Source organism: Trifolium pratense, linkage group LG6, assembly GCF_020283565.1.
Source record: "Trifolium pratense cultivar HEN17-A07 linkage group LG6, ARS_RC_1.1, whole genome shotgun sequence".
Taxonomy (NCBI): Eukaryota; Viridiplantae; Streptophyta; class Magnoliopsida; order Fabales; family Fabaceae; genus Trifolium; species Trifolium pratense.
In genome coordinates this window covers 42731943-42752740 of record NC_060064.1, presented here as the reverse complement: position 1 = coordinate 42752740, position 20798 = coordinate 42731943, and the positions used below count along the sequence as shown (strand labels likewise).

General features: G+C 31.2%; 1 protein-coding gene across 2 annotated transcripts; it reads left to right on the top strand.

Annotated features, from left to right (window-relative positions):
• Nucleotides 1-16741: 16741 nt before the first annotated feature.
• LOC123889434 (acyl-coenzyme A thioesterase 2, chloroplastic) lies at nucleotides 16742-19924 on the top strand. Of its 2 annotated transcripts, none has more exons than XM_045938773.1 (5): nucleotides 16742-17344; nucleotides 18240-18417; nucleotides 18668-19134; nucleotides 19239-19367; nucleotides 19491-19924. In XM_045938773.1, the coding sequence occupies exons 1-5, from the start codon at nucleotides 16931-16933 to the stop codon at nucleotides 19650-19652; spliced, it is 1350 nt and encodes a 449-aa protein (XP_045794729.1). In that variant the 5' UTR covers nucleotides 16742-16930; the 3' UTR covers nucleotides 19653-19924. The 2 variants fall into 2 exon arrangements, with proteins under 2 accessions (XP_045794729.1, XP_045794730.1); XM_045938774.1 differs by having other exon boundaries at nucleotides 16816-17344; nucleotides 19303-19367.
• Nucleotides 19925-20798: the final 874 nt, after the last annotated feature.

Below are 20798 nucleotides of genomic sequence, written 5' to 3'. Positions count from 1 at the left end.
ACCTAGACCAAGTTTCAGTCGAATGAACAATATATATCTCCTGGGATTTTAACGGGCTTACCAACACAACTATCCGGGCTTACCAACGCTAGGAAATAGAAAAAACAAATAAGAAAATAAGGAGTATGTCTAGAATACTTAGAACTTTAAGTGAACTAGGATCTTCTAGGAGAGATCGTGCCATAGTTACTTCTGGATTATCACCCCAAGAATTAGAAGCTAGAGGTGACCAAGATAGATATCAAAACCATGAATTAGAAATAGCTGAAATTGAAAACAAATTACAGAATTGGAAATTACCTGAAATCAGTTACAAAGAGATTTATAAATCAAGTATGTTTGACAACTTTAGAGCACATAGTATTACTCAAACTATAGAATCATCAAAATCGATAACTCATCAACGGGAAACTATTAATCTATTAAATGAAAAATTACTAGAAGAACATATAAAACAAGGCTTTCGGTATATTCATTTAGGATTAATTCAAGTTGCGGTAAAACCTCTACATAAATTAGGATTAAATACTCCAATATTACTGGTATTAAGGGACAACAGAATTAAAACGTTTCCTGAATCTATAATAGCTATTCTTGAATCAAATCTAAATGATGGACCAGTTTATTTTAACTGTTATCCTAATTACTCTATGAACTTAACAGATAGTTTCACACCTACCTCATTAGTAATTAATATTCAATGTATGGATGACTTATTTAATGAAGGAGTTGCCAATATAGATGTATGTCATAGAATTAAATATAAAGTTTCAAATATTAATTACAATTTTAAAGCAATTAGAAGTTCGCCGAAGAATGAAACCATTATTGTTGAAGCTAATTTAAGACGATCAAATATTACTACAGCAAAAAGATTAAAGGCTTCTGACTTAAGACAAAAATTACCAGAAGAATGGATATTACAGGATATAATGCCTCCCCCAAAATTAGAATCAAGACAACCTAGACAATTTATATTAGAAAATGATGGTAGCATTAGGATCAGAATGAATAGAAGTCAATCCATGAGGATTGAAGAACCTATTAGTAGTAGAGCTAGTACAAGCTCTAGAAGATCTATAGATTCTACCATTAATATTAATTTAGCAGGAGTTGATTTTACTCCTAATATTCCTCAACCTATCTATGAGACTGAGGGAAGAAATGATTCTCCTCCTATGTCTCCTACTGCCTCACAAATTCTTAATGTTATAGAATTAGAAGGAGAGTTTGAAATAGATAAAGCTTGGATTAGAGAAGACTTTGAAGCGGATTATAATAAAGAAAAAAGAGATTGGTACTTTGGAACTTTTGAGAAAATACAAACTGCTTATTATCTTAAAAGATTTTATGACTATATTAGAAATAAAAGAATTAATGTCTATTTCTTCACTTGGTTTGAAGAATATTGTACAGAACAAAAAATAACTAATCCTTTCATACAAACAAATTATTTGAATGTTGCTACGAAAACTGCTAAAAAATGGACAACATTAACCAATAAAACTATTGAATCTGTTCATCCTCCATTAGAAGCCATTAAGATAGAAAGTCATAATATACCCTTAGAAGCTTATCCCTTTAAATCACCAGAAAATGCTGATATAGGAAAAGTTCAGTCTCAGCTGAATTTTTCAAATACCATAGCACCATAGCAGATCAGTTAGATAGAGTAGAGACTCAAATGTCTCATACTCCTCTTACAAATAATAAAATAGAGTCTTACAAGGATTTTCCTTTAGATCCGCAAAGACCTATATATAAATTGATTAATGTCCCTGAGAAGGATTTATGCTAAGTTAAATTAGGGCCTAGAAAAGATGAATTAGTAGATAATCTTATGAAGAAATTATCTGATTTATCTATTAAGGGGAAAGCAAAAGCACAAGTAAATATATTAGAGAAGAATGAGGATAATTCTGAGATTAATAGAATTAGAAAACACATGGGTTACCAAGGAAGAACGAGAAACTATTATCCTAGACCTAGTTTTCCGGATCTTCAATTTGAAGAAGCTAGAGACATGGTTGCCAGCTCTTACAGCGGTAATTCAATTATAGAATGGAACATAGATGGACATAGTGAACAAAATATATTAAATACCATTCAAGAGATGACCATGGCAGCTACAGCTTTTAAATCAATATAGGTGAAAATTCAGATAAAAAAGCTGCTATATTAATAATTACTGGTTTTACTGGACAATTAAAAGGATGGTGGGATAATATAATTAGTCCTGAGGAAAAACATGCTATCTTAGAAGCTAAAAAATTAAATCCAACAACAGGCGTCTTAGGAGATGAAGATGCTGTAAATACTTTATTACATACAATTACCAAACACTTTGTAGGAGATCCAGCTCAAATACAAGATAGAGCTGCAGATCAATTAGCAAACCTTTATTGTCCTACAATGAGTGATTATCGTTGGTATAAAGATATGTTTTTATCAAAATTATGTAATAGACCTGATGGTGGTGCTGATTATTGGAAAGAACGATTTATAGCAGGATTACCTAGATTATTAGCAGAAAAGGTTAGAATAGCCATTAAAGCTAAGAGTAATGGAGTCATTCCTTACTCTATATTAACTTTTGGACAAATATCTAGCCAAATTATAGAAACTGGAATAGGAATTTGTACAGATTTTAAAATTTAGAATAAAATTAAATCAGAGGTAACTCAAAGTAAAAAAGAATTAGGGTCATTTTGTGAACAATTTGGAATAGAGCCCATTAGAGCCCCTAGTAAAAAGGCTAGAAAAAATTACACGAAAACTTCTAGCAATTATAAACCTTATAAAAAACGGAAAAATCATTACAGAAAAAATAAAGAACTCTCTGGAGATAAATCTTATAAAAAATCTAAAGGAAAGAAGAAAACATTTCAGAATGATAAATCTGATATTAAATGTTTTAAGTGTGGGCGTTTTGGTCATTATGCAAAAACTTGCCGTGTTAAACAAAAAATTAACGAAATTCATAAATTAGACATCAGTGATCAGTTAAAAGAAAATCTTATTAATGTATTAAGAGATATTATGTTAAATGATACTTCGTCTATTAGCTCTGAAGAATCTTCTTATGAAGAAGATGACCTTAACCAAATATTAACTAGTTCCGAGTCAGAAATAAGTTCTGAAGAAGATTGTTGTTTAGGAGCTGAATTATGTACTTGCGATAAATGTATTAAAGGTATAAATGTAATTACTAGTGATCAAGCTACTACCTTAATAAGTATATTAAGAGACATGCCTGAATCTTCACAAAAGGAAGAATTCATGTTACAAATTAAAAACATGATAGATCAAGAAGAAAAGAACAAAAATACAGTTCAAAAAATAGAATTTAAAGAAATCATGAATAGATTTAAACCTATTATTACTCCCTCAATAACTATTAAAGATTTACAAAATGAAATCTCTCTTATGAAACAAGAAATAGATTTATTAAAGGTAAAAGATTTAGAGCTAGAAGTTAAATACTTAGAATTAAAGGGAAAACAAATTATAAATAATGAAGTTGGAACTTCAAATATGAAGCAAGATATGGATAATCCCCCCTATATTGTCACTCTAAATAGAATGATTACACATAAATGGCTTTGTCCAATTACTTTGCTTGTTAAGGATCAACGATTTGATCTAGTAGCGTTAATAGATTCTGGTGCAGACATGAACTGTATCCAAGAAGGATTAATACCTACAAAATTTTATGAAAAAACTTTGCAAGGATTAAGTGGTGCAGGAGGTCATAAATTACAAGTTCAGTATAAATTAACAGATGCTAAGATCTGTAAAGATCATGTTTGTTATAGAACTCATTTTTTATTAGTAAAAAATATACATCAACATATTATTTTAGGTACACCGTTTCTTTCATTATTATACCCTTTTACAGTTTCTCATGAAGCTATCACTTCAAACGCCCTGGGAAGGGAAGTTATATTTAGATTTTTCGAAGCACCCAGAATTAAAGATTTAAATATTGTTCAAAACCTTTCTACATCTACAATTAATTTAATTTCTCAAAAGAAAAAACATATTAATATGCTAAATAAAGAAATTCAATATAAAAGGATAGAAAGCCAATTAGAATCTAAAAATATAAGGGCCCGTTTGGTGCGCAGGATAGCATAGTGACAGGATAGGATATAAAACAGGATAAGGATAGGATAGGATAACAGCAGGATAACAGTTATACTCAGTTATCATATCCTGTGTTTGGTGCACACAGGATAACAAACATGATAACTATTATATTTTGTTTTTAATACATATTTGCTCATAATAATATGATAAGATATATAACATATTTAATTGACAAAATTACTCTTGTAAAGCAATTGTTATTTTTTAAAAATTATTTTGTAATACTTTGAATTTTATAAATAAAAAATATAAATAAGTAATCAAATAACTTTATATAATTTAAAATAAAAATCATGAGAAAATAATCAAGTTTAATTTTTTATATGAATCATGATCAAATAAATAACTCAATAATATATACATGTTAGATAAGCCAAATAAATATATGATATATCTCATACGTAAATAATAAAACTACTATTGCAAAAGAATTATATTTAATTTTTTATAAAATTTAAATTAATATCCCTATTTGTCAATTTTTTAATAATAAATTTACTTTAAAATATTGTAATTTTAGTAAAGTTTTGATTTTTTAGAATATATAAATTACAAAATTACCCCTGTGAAAAAATCACATATATATTTAAAAATTAATTATTTATATTTTATTAATTTTATTTTATGTATTTTAAAATATATTTTATAAAATAAACCAGTAATTCTTTTTTCTTATCCTATCCTGCTGGTAACCCAGCTCAAATTCAGGATAAGAATTATAACTAGAGAGACAGGATAGGATAAGCTTCAGGATTAACTTATCATATCCTGCTGTATCACCAAACACTGGATTGCGGCAGGATATGATACAGTTATCCTATCCTGTCTCTTATCCTGTGCACCAAACGGGCCCTAAAAGACAAAATTATTCTATTACAGCAACATTTTGAAAAAGAAATATGTTCCGAACATCCCAATGCCTTTTGGGATAGGAAGAAGCATATTGTATCATTACCATATGAACCTAGCTTTAATGAAAGGTCTATACCCACAAAGGCAAGACCAATTCAAATGAATCACCAATATTTAGAATATTGTAAAAAGGAAATTAAAGATTATTTAGATAAAAAATTAATTCGACCCAGTAAATCTCCTTGGAGTTGTACAGGATTTTATGTCAATAATCCGGGAGAATTAGAGAGAGGTGCTCCCAGATTAGTTATTAATTATAAACCCTTAAATAAAGTGCTTCGATGGATTAGATATCCCATTCCTAATAAAAAGGATTTAATAGGACGATTATCTAATTCAATTATATTTTCTAAATTTGATTTAAAGTCAGGATATTATCAAATTCAATTAGAAGAAAAGGATAAATATAAAACTGCTTTTGTAGTCCCCTTCGGTCATTATGAATGGAATGTAATGCCTCTAGGATTAAAAAATGCTCCTAGTGAATTCCAGCACATTATGAATGATATATTGAATGATTATCAAGAGTTTTCTATTGTCTATTTAGATGACATATTAGTATTTTCCAAATCTCTAAATGAACATTTTGACCACTTAGAAAAATTCTTTGAAATCATTAAAAACAATGGATTAGTTTTATCAGCCAGAAAAATGAAATTATTCCAAGTTAATGTGAGATTTTTAGGATTTAACATATATCAAGGAACCATTACTCCCATTAGTAGAGCTATAGAATTTGGAGATAAATTCCCAGATGAATTAAAAGATAAAACTCAATTACAAAGATTTTTAGGTTGTGTAAATTATGTGGCTGACTTTATTCCCAACATTAGGATCATTTGTTTACCTTTATTCAAAAGACTTAAGAAGAATCCTCCCCCATGGGATAATACCATGAGTCAAAGTATTAGACAAATTAAGCAACTAATTAAAAGACTACCCTGCTTAGGAATCCCAGATCCCCAAGCTTTTCTTATTGTAGAAACGGATTCCTCTGATTTAGGATTTGGAGGAATATTAAAACAAAGATTACCTGAGTCATCCCTAGAGCAAGTGGTTAGATATTATTCTGGAACCTGGAATCCGGCACAACTAAATTGCAGTACTATTAAAAAAGAAGTTTTAGCTATTGTTTTATGTATTACTAAATTTCAAGATGATCTATTTTCAAAGAAATTTTTATTAAGATCTGATTGTAAGGCTGCAAAAGAAGTTTTACAAAAAGATGTTAAGAATTTAGTTTCCAAACATATTTTTGCCAGATGGCAAGCCTTATTATCGTGTTTTGATTTTGATATAGAACATATTAAAGGAGAAAAGAATTCATTACCAGATTTTCTTACCAGAGAATTTTTACAGGGAAAATAAGTAAAAAAGACAGTTATGGCCCTCCTCTTGAGGAGTCCAAAAAGGTTATTACAGCAAAGCAAGTATTACAGAATTCATCTGCTTCTGCTTCATTATCAACTCAGAATAAATTCACCCCATTAATCCATTTGGCCTTACCAGCCTTCTATCCCTCTTCTTCACCTAGAGGTATTAGGCCATCATTAAATTCAAAATTAGTTTCGCCATTAACTTTTGCTTTAAACACTCCGTCCTCATTAAATACCCCTTCAAGAATCCCAGATAAATTATCTTTCTACACCCCCCAGATTCATTATCTCGTCCTTTCATGGAAAAAGATTACAAGAAGATTCTTTTCCTATTAGAACCAGAATTTAATTCCGATGGAGTATTACTACAAATTACTTCCAAATTTTTCCCTCAAGGTTTTCATTATTTACCTTCTCACCCAGAAAAGTCCAGATTATTTTATGAGTTTATTTTAGTGGATACTGAGTCCATTGATATAACTCATACTTTTGATAAGAATGATAAAAATAAAATTATTTTCTCAAAATTTAAAATTTTAAAAATATTATCACCTTCTGATTGGAAGGCTCATCCTTCTCATACCAGAAGTTTCACTAGGCGCTTTACTCCCCAGAATTACTCATATTATTGTTGGAGTAAGCCCTAAAAGCCAATCTATTTTGATAGAATCGTCTTTTATATGATGACTTTGATTTATATATTTAATATATATAATAAGGCATTTCTTTATTATGTTTGTTTCAAACTAATAAAGTCCCTAGAATAGCTAGTCTAATTAATGGAACATTAAGTGTGACTTAATAGTGAGACTTCATTAAACATAATGACACTATTCCTAAAGTATCCATAGTCAAGTTTTACTGTGATGTGGGATAACAGTAAAACATAGAGACTATTATGTGAGTTGACTGATGACTTCATCTCACGAGTCATGGATATGAGATATCAAGTCTTCACATAGATATAAATATTAGGAGTAATATTTATATTGGATTGACCCGCCATGAGAATGCTACATAGTATGTTATGAAAAGTGTCATAAGTTATTCTCATAGTGATAATGGTGTATACCACCCTTCGACCTGAAACCACTATGGACCCTAGATGTGGAGTAGAGTACTTAGTTGCCGTTCAAACATTGTCCGTAACAGGATGACTATAAAGTCGGTTGATGGGTACTCTATAAATCATGCTGAGGGACATGAGTGACCTAGATGGAATTTGCCCCTCCTACATAACAGGAGCAATATCTGTAGGCCTCTTGATGGAATATGACTGATAAAATGCGTGGCCACGCCGAACTAAGTCAATATGAGATATTGAGCTTATTCGTTGCTCAGTATATTCTAGGATCAAGAAATAAGATATTGAACCATACAAGGGTGACACGATCTATGCCTTGTGTTCAATATAGATATAATGGCAAAGGGGTAATTATACACACGATCGTTATCACGGAAAGGATTCGTCAGATCACATGATATTCTCGTCGCTTGGGTAGCAGTGATGTGTTGCTAGATACCGCTCACTGTTTATAATATTAAATATATGATTTAATATTATTGCCAACGTTCCGAGAACCTATAGGGTCACACACATAAGAACAGATAGAAGAGAGATTAATTAAATGGATGAGATTCATTTATAATTTGGTACACCGTAAGGTACGGTAGACTTAAGTGAGAAATACAGTACACCATAAGGAATGGTACACACAAGTGGTTCTATAAATAGAACCTTTGTACAGACTTATTTTTTCACGTGAAAAACTATTAGAAAACCTAGCCGCACTAGGATTTCTTGTTCTCTCAATCTCTCTACTTCCGATCATTCACAGCTAGCACTGTATACGGAGGGGCTGTTCGTGTGGACTGAGTAGAGGCGTTTGTCGTTCGTGCAGCGCTCGTGATCAAACTCCTCGACGCTTCAAGAGGTAAACATATGAACACATAGTGATTCTTGTTGTTCTAAGTGTTCTAGGTAAAGGGGTTTTTCCGCTCTTGAGTTTGATTTTTAAAAGAGTTTTAAAAGTCTACCTCTTGATCACCCTTCAGTGGTATCAGAGCTTTCTTAGATATCATGAATTCTATATGTTCGTTTACTGTTTTGTTAGCATATTGATAAGAATATGATTCCTATTTGTTTATGTGATTCAATCGCTAATATTTTTCCAATCGCTTCAAAGAGAGAGAGGTTTTGCGATATACTCCAAGTTTTCAATATGATTGGAAACTCTAGAACAGAATATGATTCTGTTGAATATGTGGATCCAACTTTTGCCTTTTGAATCGTTTGAATAAGGAGTTACATTCTTGACATGCTTGATTTATTTTAATTTGATTAAAATATAAATTAACACCTTTTTGTATGAAGGTCGTATTGTAAATATGATTTACAATATGATGTTGAAATTTTTTGATTTGATATTGATAAACATTGCTACTGCACATGTTTCTAAATTAAATTTTGATTTAATCAAATTAATACAATTGGATTGTTTTCTCGGTTGATTTAATTAAATTTTTCTACTGCACATGTTGATTTAATTAAATTTTGTCTGTTGACATATATATATTTGTTTCAATATCAAGTCAAAGTTTTTCAAGAGGATGGTTCCTAATTTTGCAATCACTATTGGATATTGATTTTGCAATGGCTTTTGAAAAGTGTTTCAAATCGAGATAAGCATGTCAGATGTGTAACTCTACAATTTTTATTTTAGGAATGTGAATTAATTTTTGATTTATGGAAATCAATGCATTCGATTCTTATTATTTTGTTTCTATTTTTCCTGATTGTATCCGGATTGTTTGTTAAGCAGTATCATATATTTAATTGTCTTTCCAAATAAGTTTCGGTACGTTTCTTAAATTTTAAATATGATGCATATCAGATATGTGCTAAACATGTATTAATTAATTATTAAATTTTAATTAATTATTAGAGGTGTATAGTTATGGCCTTAGCATGTTTGGTGTTTATTTTATTTGGTTCAAATACGGCCTGCGTGTCGTGGTTTATTATTATTATTTTTAAATACGACCTGTGTGTCGTGACAATTTATTTACTTTATTTATTTATTTTAAATAATTGTAATTGCTCGTGATGACGGGAGACAAAGTCAAACAAAGGATGACGATGGAGAAACTTGAGAAGTTTGCTCGAGGGTCAAAGAATTGTAATAAATTAGTTTATTTAATTCTTTTGTTTTAGGAGGCCATAACTATACTACCTTAGTTTATTTTATGTATGTGATGCATGAGATGAATGTTTTAATTATATATGTTTTGAATATTTTATATAATTGTTAAACAAATATTTACATGAGTGTCATGTAAATTGAAACACGTTTTGTATGAGATACAAAATACGGTGAGATTAAATTTAATTAAAATCCCTTAAAAGAAATATTAAGTTGAAAGCTTTCCAACATTTAGCACCCTTCAAGATCAATATCGATCAATGTAGGTTTTGCCAACGTAAAGTGCATTGTCTATATTGATAAGTTGCGGTGAGGTAACTAGTTTACCCGATTGCTATTCATTGGGTCTAACTTAACTAAAAGAAATATAATATGATTATATGATTTTAGAAGCAAGTGTTGGGTTACTCCATATGATGGATTAGAATAAGTGTTATTCACCCAACGGAAAGGATATGAGAGTTGTATGAGATACAATTGGAAAGAAGTTTCCTACCTAAAATAACTATGTTTTGTGTAATCAGTCCAACGCTGACTTAGAACATAGTAAAATATGGATCTCATTCCCACTGGAAAATCTTCCAACGGGATTTTTCGAATCAAATGTCGAGGGTCATTTGGTTTGAGTAAAATAGTGGGAGCATATTTAATTAAAGACCTAGTTAAATATGTTTTAATCATGATACAAATATTCTTATTTTCGTAGTTAGATATATTTGACATATATTTTATATTTTACTGTAAAATGTCCTTACGAAGGATAAATAGTTCAGAAAGGAGTTTCTGAATTGGTACATGTATTGAGAATTGTTCTCTCAAATACGAGAAAAACTACTAATGATTTTGAAAGAGTTAAAGTTGAAGAAAGAAGTAAGACTTCTTCATTGACCTTGTTATAGAAAGTTAAATTATCCATCTTTTATCTTAGGTATATGATACCGGTTGTTGATTTCATATTTGTTGAAATATGAAGTTGTTTTAAAGAAGTGAAAATTTGACTATAGATAAAATCAACCTACGATTAGAATGAAATAGTCTCATTGATCGTAGAAGTTGAGTTTGACACGGAACCAAATAATTGTTATTAAGTTTCCTTTAATAATAGAAACGTTGAACCTAAACCTTGTATTGACAAGAAAAATGACTGCTTGCATGAATAATAGACAAGTGTTGTTACATTATTCCAACAATGATTTCTATTCTAGTGTTCTAATCAAGTAATGGAAGTGAGTTCCATTAACTTGATAACCTTATATATAACAATCATGAAAAGGAATCAAATAAGATTTGAACCTTATGCATATTAGTAGCAATATTGTTTAGTATTAATAAGTGAGTCACACATTTCTAGATTCCATAGATAGGAATTTTGGACTCATTTGATTTATATCATTTGAAGGATGTGAGTTCCACTTTTAAAAATAGTTCAGTATGTCAATTACCAACTAAGGTAAAGTGACATTTGATCTATTTGAAATATATACATATGAGATGTATATGAACTACTAAACTAATTATTTGCTAGATATAATTTTATTTCTTTTACTTCATTTACGTTACTAATTAACTTAGTAGATGTGAATATGTGTGGTTGACACAAAGTATGATTCTTTGAATTTGTTCAAAGAATTTATGAAGTAAATGAATAATTTTGAAAAGTATTAAGACCATACAAACAAGTCGTAATGGTAAATACTTAGATAAGGAGTATAGTAACAACTATTTATATTACATCATGTTTGACATGATTACAAATAAGATAGTTCTTTTATCTCCGACGACTCTTTCGAAAAATTATTTTAATTAGAGTTATTCTTTACCCACAAAAGTTCCAATTAAAGAAATCATAAAGACACCATATTTGATATGGAGGTAAAAGTACCTAGTTTAACTTTATGGTAGTTTGGGATTGCACAGTTTATAAGATAAACATAATTCCAACTTGGATTAATGTGTATTTGTGGAGGGATCCTAAAGAAACTTAGAAATATTAATTCTACAACACTCTCTAGGACAAAAGTTGTTTTGTTACTAGAATTAAAATATTCCTTTAGAAGGAAGTGTCTCTAGAAGAGATAGTGGGAGTGATGTAGAACTTGAGTAAATTCGAGTACCACAAAACACATGTTTTGAGAATGGAACATGAATCGGTTCAACAAGAGTTGTTGTTGGATCACCAGTTCGAGTAGCACAAGACCTATATAAGTCGGATATGTCATATCACACAGTTGAGAGTCACAGTTTTACCATGACTCGACAAGGTGATATATGATGCTCATGGAAGATGAGAATGTGACTTATAAAGAGTCCATGTACACAAAACATATATGGATATTGTTTTGTCATCCAATTGAGTAAGACTCATAGGATAAATATGAGTCTTATTGTAAAGACTCACATGGATGGTATTGTGAATACATTTAAGGTGTGATTGAATGTGAAAGGTTTCATACAAATCATGATGCAATTATGATGAAACCTTTATTTCAATCATAGTGCTTAAACTCATTTGATTCCACTTGCAATTATTGTATGTTTTACTACGAGTTCTGGCAGATGGATAACGAGGTTGCATTCCTTAATTGGAATGACCTTACATATGTATTTGACATATGGATAGGCTTTCGTTAATCTAAAGGATGCTAGAAAAGTATATAAATTACAAAATTCATTTATGAATTTGTTCAAATTTCTCAAAGTTGAATTATCAGTTTTATTAATCAAGTTTTATGAAAACTAAGATTAATAAAGGAACTCTTGTGCACACAAGAAAGTCAGTGGGAGTATTTAAATTAATCTGGTATTGTATGTGGATGACATACTGATCATCAAGACAATTTTCATACACTACACATGTAAGACATGATTAGGTAATTGTTTCTTGATGAAATACTTAGGCGAGACTTCCTAAAAGTTAGGAATCAAGATCTATAGAAATAGATTGTTGACATATCTCAACCTTAACCTATGTACAAATTTGATGAAGTGTACAGACACCTCATGTGCTTAATTTTATTGAAATTATTGCATACGTCACATGATGTATTTTTGTCTCAAAGACAATATTCAACCTCATTGGATGAGAAAGGGATGCATGAGAAGTATCCAAATGCTTTGGCAATTGGGTTGATCATGTATATCATGATATGTACTAGACCAGATGTACTATATGCTATTAGCATAAACAATATGTACCAATTATTTCTAGTGATTGCCATTAGATCACCATCAAGAATATCGATGGATATCTTAAAATCACTAAGGATGGTTTCTTGATCGGATCTGGAAATGATCATTGTAAATGAGTTACAATGATACTGATTGTCCAAAACCGAAGAACAGTATACCCAGATTGTAGTCTGGAATAAACTTTATGCTCGGATGTCAAATCTGTAAGCTTACAAGCTTCATAAGATTGATATATCTATTACAAAGGTCAAATATATGATTTGAATAGTTTGTCTCATAAGATGAGACAGAAAATTGTTTTCCTTACGTTGCAGATTCCATTGACCTCATTAAAGATGGTAATGGTTTAATCTTGCAAGCAACGGAAAACCAGATCTCACCAACGATTCAAATACAAGTTTTGACACTTTATTTCTTTTGATAGAAGATCAAAAGTGTAAATTGGAAGATGTATCGGGTACCAACATAGGAAAGAGTTCCTTATCCACTAATAGAAAATCTTGCATAAAAGATGCTTGATGATGACGCTAGTCCAATAGATGTTGAGTTAATATCTGATTGGCTTTAGTGCTAGTGGGAGATTGTTGGAGTAAGCCCTAAAAGCCAATCTATTTTGATAGAATCGTCTTTTATATGATGACTTTGATTTATATATTTAATATATATAATAAGGCATTTCTTTATTATGTTTGTTTCAAACTAATAAAGTCCCTAGAATAGCTAGTCTAATTAATGGAACATTAAGTGTGACTTAATAGTGAGACTTCATTAAACATAATGACACTATTCCTAAAGTATCCATAGTCAAGTTTTACTGTGATGTGGGATAACAGTAAAACATAGAGACTATTATGTGAGTTGACTGATGACTTCATCTCACGAGTCATGGATATGAGATATCAAGTCTTCACATAGATATAAATATTAGGAGTAATATTTATATTGGATTGACCCGCCATGAGAATGCTACATAGTATGTTATGAAAAGTGTCATAAGTTATTCTCATAGTGATAATGGTGTATACCACCCTTCGACCTGAAACCACTATGGACCCTAGATGTGGAGTAGAGTACTTAGTTGCCGTTCAAACATTGTCCGTAACAGGATGACTATAAAGTCGGTTGATGGGTACTCTATAAATCATGCTGAGGGACATGAGTGACCTAGATGGAATTTGCCCCTCCTACATAACAGGAGCAATATCTGTAGGCCTCTTGATGGAATATGACTGATAAAATGCGTGGCCACGCCGAACTAAGTCAATATGAGATATTGAGCTTATTCGTTGCTCAGTATATTCTAGGATCAAGAAATAAGATATTGAACCATACAAGGGTGACACGATCTATGCCTTGTGTTCAATATAGATATAATGGCAAAGGGGTAATTATACACACGATCGTTATCACGGAAAGGATTCGTCAGATCACATGATATTCTCGTCGCTTGGGTAGCAGTGATGTGTTGCTAGATACCGCTCACTGTTTATAATATTAAATATATGATTTAATATTATTGCCAACGTTCCGAGAACCTATAGGGTCACACACATAAGAACAGATAGAAGAGAGATTAATTAAATGGATGAGATTCATTTATAATTTGGTACACCGTAAGGTACGGTAGACTTAAGTGAGAAATACAGTACACCATAAGGAATGGTACACACAAGTGGTTCTATAAATAGAACCTTTGTACAGACTTATTTTTTCACGTGAAAAACTATTAGAAAACCTAGCCGCACTAGGATTTCTTGTTCTCTCAATCTCTCTACTTCCGATCATTCACAGCTAGCACTGTATACGGAGGGGCTGTTCGTGTGGACTGAGTAGAGGCGTTTGTCGTTCGTGCAGCGCTCGTGATCAAACTCCTCGACGCTTCAAGAGGTAAACATATGAACACATAGTGATTCTTGTTGTTCTAAGTGTTCTAGGTAAAGGGGTTTTTCCGCTCTTGAGTTTGATTTTTAAAAGAGTTTTAAAAGTCTACCTCTTGATCACCCTTCAATTATGACTACATGGAAGCCTGGTCCAATATGTTATATTATCAACCATTTGATCATTCTTGGTTCATCTGGTTTAAGAAAGACTTCCCCCTTAAGTTCCCATTATGGTTTATTAAATGGTTCCATGAATGGGGCCCAGAAATCAATATCTATCCAGATTATGCAGCTATAGCTTTTGAATTGTTTAACTCAAGAATTAATGTGTCAGATCATTTAAAGGTATTAGCTTTTCATGCTACTTTCGGAATTTCGTGGATTACTTCATGGACTTTCAAAAAAGAATTATCAGTTCCAAATGCCAACATCTTCTGGATCGTTCGGAGCATAAGGATTACAAGATTGGTTCAATAAAAACCCCAAGTGTTTCGTTACCAAAGAAGCCACAGAGAAAGAAGGAGAATTCTTAGCCGAAAAATTAAAATTTTTGGCCGATTTATCTTCTTCGACCAGCAAAAAAGAATTACTAAAGAAATTACAAGCAGCAATTTCGGAGTCAGACATCAACAACGATGAGGACTCGGGAGATTCGTCTCAAAGCTTAACCCGGGATAATGGAGACGATTGTTATGGGATTATAGATCTTCAAGATTAAAGGTATTATTGGTTCAAACGGCATTATTGTCATTATGGACGACACAATTATAGGGAATCTTTGCTTTTCAAAAAGATAGATTCGTGGCAGACATCATTATTATTACTTTTGACTATTTTGTAAAAGTTTTTTTTTTTTTTTTTTTTGGTACATACTATTTTGTAAAAGTTATTTGTTTGTATTGTGATTCGTGGCAGACATCATTATTATTACTTTTGACTATTTTGTAAAAGTTATGTGTTTGTATTAGAAATAATTGTCATGTAATTATTGTGTTTTAACTGACAGTTGTCAGTATAGGTTCTTCTTTCCTCTCTATAAAAGGAAGTTTAGTTTTCATTATGGATCATTGAAAAATTCTCTGAGTACAACAATCTGAAGAATTCTCGAGATCCTTTGTAAGTATCTTCCAATATAAATAAAATGTTTTCGCAATATAATCTCTTCTTTCATATATTAACTTTTCAAGTTATATTTTTATTAAATACTGAATTAAATTGAATTAAATTTATTTCTTGATACCCTTCTATTATTCTCTCATCATATTTTATGGATTATGCTTTGTTTTCTCAAAATTATCATCAATTATAACGATCCAACATATATATATATATATATATATATATATATATATAGGGGAGGGATCAATTTTATAAAAATCTAAAATCATTTGATATGTTATTGAGACCGATCAAGATTAATGTTTTATGTGTTTTTATTGAATATCGTTAAGCTTGATTAATCTCAATAACATATCAAATAATTTTACTTTTTTATAAAATTTAACATGAATGATCTATATGATATAAATTTTCAATCCAACGATGTATTTTGTAAAATTTGATCTGAAATGTTATTGAACGGTGTAACATTACTCAAATGTTACACCGGCGTAATTTGATCTCTCCCCATATATTTATATATATTAAATTTAATTTATGTACACTGTCAGTGTAAAGTTATTTTACACACGCATTCAATAATATACCAATACATTTTGTATTGCGTTTAAAAACATATGATGTGTCACATTCATTAAATGGTGTGGCAACACATCATTTGATGCATGTATAAAACAACCGGCGCACAACAATTAAACTCATATATTATTGAATGCATGTATAAAAATAATTTTACCTACCTAAAAATTAAACTATTTTTCTTAACTAATGAACCGTCTTAACATTTAATCCAAGTGGCATAGATTTTGATCTCTTTAATTATGTGGTCAAGAGTTCGATTCATGACTCATGCGTATAGAGAATATGCCAACAAATTCTATTACGGAGATCAGTAATTAGTAATCGTAGTGGAAACTTGGTAAAAAAAAACTAATAAATACTCTTAATATATATGTGAGTTTTAGGTTGCCTAATCAATCACATCACACACCACAACAGGCACAAATATTTATATATTTATATTTTCTTGCGATAATAAAAAAAAGATTATACAGCACTATACATCAGCCTTCGTTGTAGGAAGAATTCTAGCAAAAATTCAATGGATTTGAATTCCACTCATTCCAACAACACCACAATTCCCGTCAATGGAACAATCCCTGTTTCATCCACCTTAGCCACATCCACTACCCCTTTTGAAAACCCTCTTCCAGCCAACACATCCGGCGACCGGAAACCTATCGCTTTATGGCCGGGGATGTACCATTCTCCAGTCACCACTGCTCTATGGGAAGCAAGGACCAAAATCTTTGAGAGACTTCTTGACCCACCAAGAGATGCTCCTCCACAAAGTGAATTGCTCACTAAAACACCTTCTCAGAGTAGAACGAGTATTCTTTATAATTTTTCTTCTGATTTTGTTCTTAGAGAACAATATAGGGATCCTTGGAATGATGTTAGAATTGGCAAGTTGCTTGAAGATCTTGATGCTTTAGCTGGAACCATTTCTGTTAAGGTGCCATGTCAAACTTTCCTTTTTTTTTTCTTTTTCTTTGTTTTTTAGTAATTTTTTTAAGCTTTTGAAATTTTTCTAGAAATTTATTATGATTGTGGGTATTGTTTATAATACACTAAATAATTATTTTGGTTGCTAAATGTGTAAGACATTATCACTATAATCCTGAATGTATCAAAATTACAAAAACATCTTCGAGTGTATATTCTGTTTGTAATTTGGTGAACTAAACTAACTAATGGAAGACACGTTTAAGGACCAAATTGACTTAAGAAAAATACATCTGATGACTAAAGTGACTAATGAAAGACACATTCGAGAAATTTTGGTTTTTTTAAGGACTATTGTGATAGCGCCTGACACATTCAAAGACCATAACCGTTTACTCTATAAAATTATATGATTATATGATGAAGTGAGGATGTAAAATGGGGTTGAAACTTGGTATTCAAAGTAGGTTGTGAGTTGATGACAGGCAGTTATGGTTTCGGTTTTTATTTTTATTTTAAGAATATGCATATTGTTTCAGTTGTATTTCTGATTTTTCGAGGTATATATTTTAGAATTGATATGTAGGTAGTGCTTATAATATGATAATGTTCTCAAGTGGGGATGTAAATTAGGATGAGATTGAACTTCAAACTAGGTTGTATCTGGAAGCCTAGTAGGTCAAAAGTAGTTTGATTTTGATACTTATTAGTTATTTTCATGAAGTGCTGACTGAACTTTCATCTAAATTTGGAGACAGCATAAATTAAGTATATTTTTATCTTTTTTCCATTAGGCTGGCTGAGTATGTTACTTTACTAGTTTACTGTTATCTGGTGTAGCATGTGACCACTGAATTTAAATTAAGATTTCATGTTCCTATTTTTTTACTGTGTTTGTGGAATAGCATTGTTCTGATGAAGACAGTACAACAAGGCCTCTTATACTTGTCACCGCTTCTGTTGATAAGATTGTACTAAAGAAGCCAATTAGTGTTGACATTGATCTCACGATAGTTGGTTCTGTCATTTGGGTTGGACGCTCCTCAATTGAAATTCAACTCGAGGTTACTCAATCCAAACGAGGTACATTTCTTAGGGCTCACGCATAACTTGTAATTTTAGTAATTGACATTTCCAAACTTAAACTACTTGTTTAGAAAACTGTACTGGTTCACAGGGTTTGAAATAATTGAAAGTAACAATGTGTTCGGAATCGGGATCGTGTCAGTTTTTGACAGCAGACACGTCTTCAATCTGAAGTGTCAGTGTTACAGGGTCTAAAATATTAAACCACACGTGGTCAACAACTTAGGTGTCTTTGTAATTCATGCAGAGAACAGTGATTCAGACTCAGTAGTACTAACAGCCAACTTCATCTTCGTTGCTCGAGACTCAGAAACTGGGAAGGCTGCTCCAGTGAATCGACTTTCACCTGAAACTGCTCGCGAAAAACTTCTTTACGAACAAGCTGAAGCAAGAAACAATTTGAAAAAGCGGAAAAGAGTAGGCGAAAAGAAAGACCACGAGAATGCGGAAGAAAAGAAACTCCGTGACCTATTGGCTGAGGGAAGAATTTTCTGTGACATGCCAGCCTTAGCCGACCGAGACAGCATTCTCCTCAGGGATACCAGCCTTGAGAACTCCTTAATATGCCATCCGCAACAAAGGAATATCCACGGTCGAATATTCGGAGGTTTCTTGATGAATCGTGCGTTTGAATTGGCTTTCTCAACAGCATATGCCTTTGCTGGATTAGTTCCTTACTTTCTAGAAGTTGATCATGTTGATTTCCTCAGACCTGTGAGTATTTTCTTCATTCTTTTTAAAATATCAAAATTTGACAGTTACATGATTGTGTATTATATGCACAATTTGCACAATCTTTGAAATTAACCATTGAGCAGGTTGATGTGGGTGATTTCTTGCGTCTCAAATCATGTGTTCTGTACACTGAACTTCACGATCCAGATCAGCCACTTATCAATGTTGAAGTTGTTGCTCATGTTACGAGACCCGAGCTACGATCTAGCGAGGTTAGTCTAACTAATCTGCACATTAGAGAAGCAATCTTTCTTTAGTTTTGACGGCTGCACTTGATTTGAAAACTTCCAAGTTATTGAAAACGGTTCTCGGTTTTGTTTATTATGTAAACACAGGTATCAAATACTTTCCATTTCACTTTCACTGTACGTCCAGAAGCAAAGGCTATGAAAAATGGATTTAAACTTCGAAATGTAGTACCGACAACAGAAGAAGAAGCACGCCGTATATTAGAGCGTATAGATGCTGACAACTTGAATGAATTCTTCAGAACATAAAGAGAAACAGAAATTAGCTGGTAAAGTATTAAAATGTGTACCACTAGTTATATGAGTAGAAGCTAAAAAAATTGCTCTTATATAATAATTCTGATGTCCAATTATTGAAGGCACGAGTTGCTTTATATATCTACTATCATTATAGGACTTGACAGAAGCCAACTTATGCTTAGGCAAAATATATATGTACCTGATTCTTGTGTTTTATTCATATCTTCAGTGGAGTAGTTAAGTAGACTGAGATACAATAAATAAATGCATTAGTATAAAAAGTGATTATAATACTATATTGGTAGTATTTAAAATGACAAATAATGGGCCTGTATGTTTGAGATTTAAAAAAATGATTTTTTTTGAAAAAAATCCTTTTCAAGAAAATAGATTTTCTTGAAGAAAATCTAAAGCTATTTTCCGTTTGTTTACAATCATAAAAATCTATTTTTTTAAAGATGGTGAGGGATGATGAGTGATAAAAAATGAATTTTGATAAAAGCTATCGAAAATATATTCTCATTTTGATGAAAAAAATTATTTTTTTACTAAAATTATTTTTGAAAAAATCTGAAACAAACACAAGTAAGATAAAAAAAAATAGATTTTTTTGATGAAAAATCTGAAACAAACAGAACCAATAATATGAATGTGACACTTAAAATGAGATAGAGTACTTTATAACAAAAAAAAAAAATGAGAGTAAATGAATAGGGGAAAAAACCAATGGATTCTGATAAAAAAAAAATAACATCAATGATGGATATAGTGAGTGCCACAATTGTTAGGTGTATAATAAATTAATGAATTAATTCAAAATTGTTTTTGGATATTGTTAGTTGAAGTCTTAATCAGATCGTTATTTATGCAGTTTAGTTCACTCTCGGTCCTTTTGCCCGGGAGAGGACACTAAACACAGGGACTTTAGTAATTTAATGTTCGACTGCGAGCTTGGTTACGAATTATTTTTACTAGAAATCGAATTTGGATTCTCTTGAACAATTCATTTTTATAAGAGAGCTCACTAATCATTTTGAGTATAATGTCTTGGTTAATTACACTAAGCAATTGAACATGGAATGGAACTTATCTACACAAATGAAGTAAACAATGGATGATATAGCATGTTCAAACATTTTGTCATTTCTTTCTTTT

Coding starts and splice junctions, on each gene's coding strand:
- LOC123889434 (XM_045938773.1), top strand. CDS start 16,931: ATGGATTTGAATTCCACTCATTCCAACAACACCACAATTCCCGTCAAT. Junction 17,345..18,239: donor CTGGAACCATTTCTGTTAAG/GTGCCATGTCAA, acceptor TTTGTGGAATAG/CATTGTTCTGATGAAGACAG. Junction 18,418..18,667: donor GGTTACTCAATCCAAACGAG/GTACATTTCTTA, acceptor TAATTCATGCAG/AGAACAGTGATTCAGACTCA.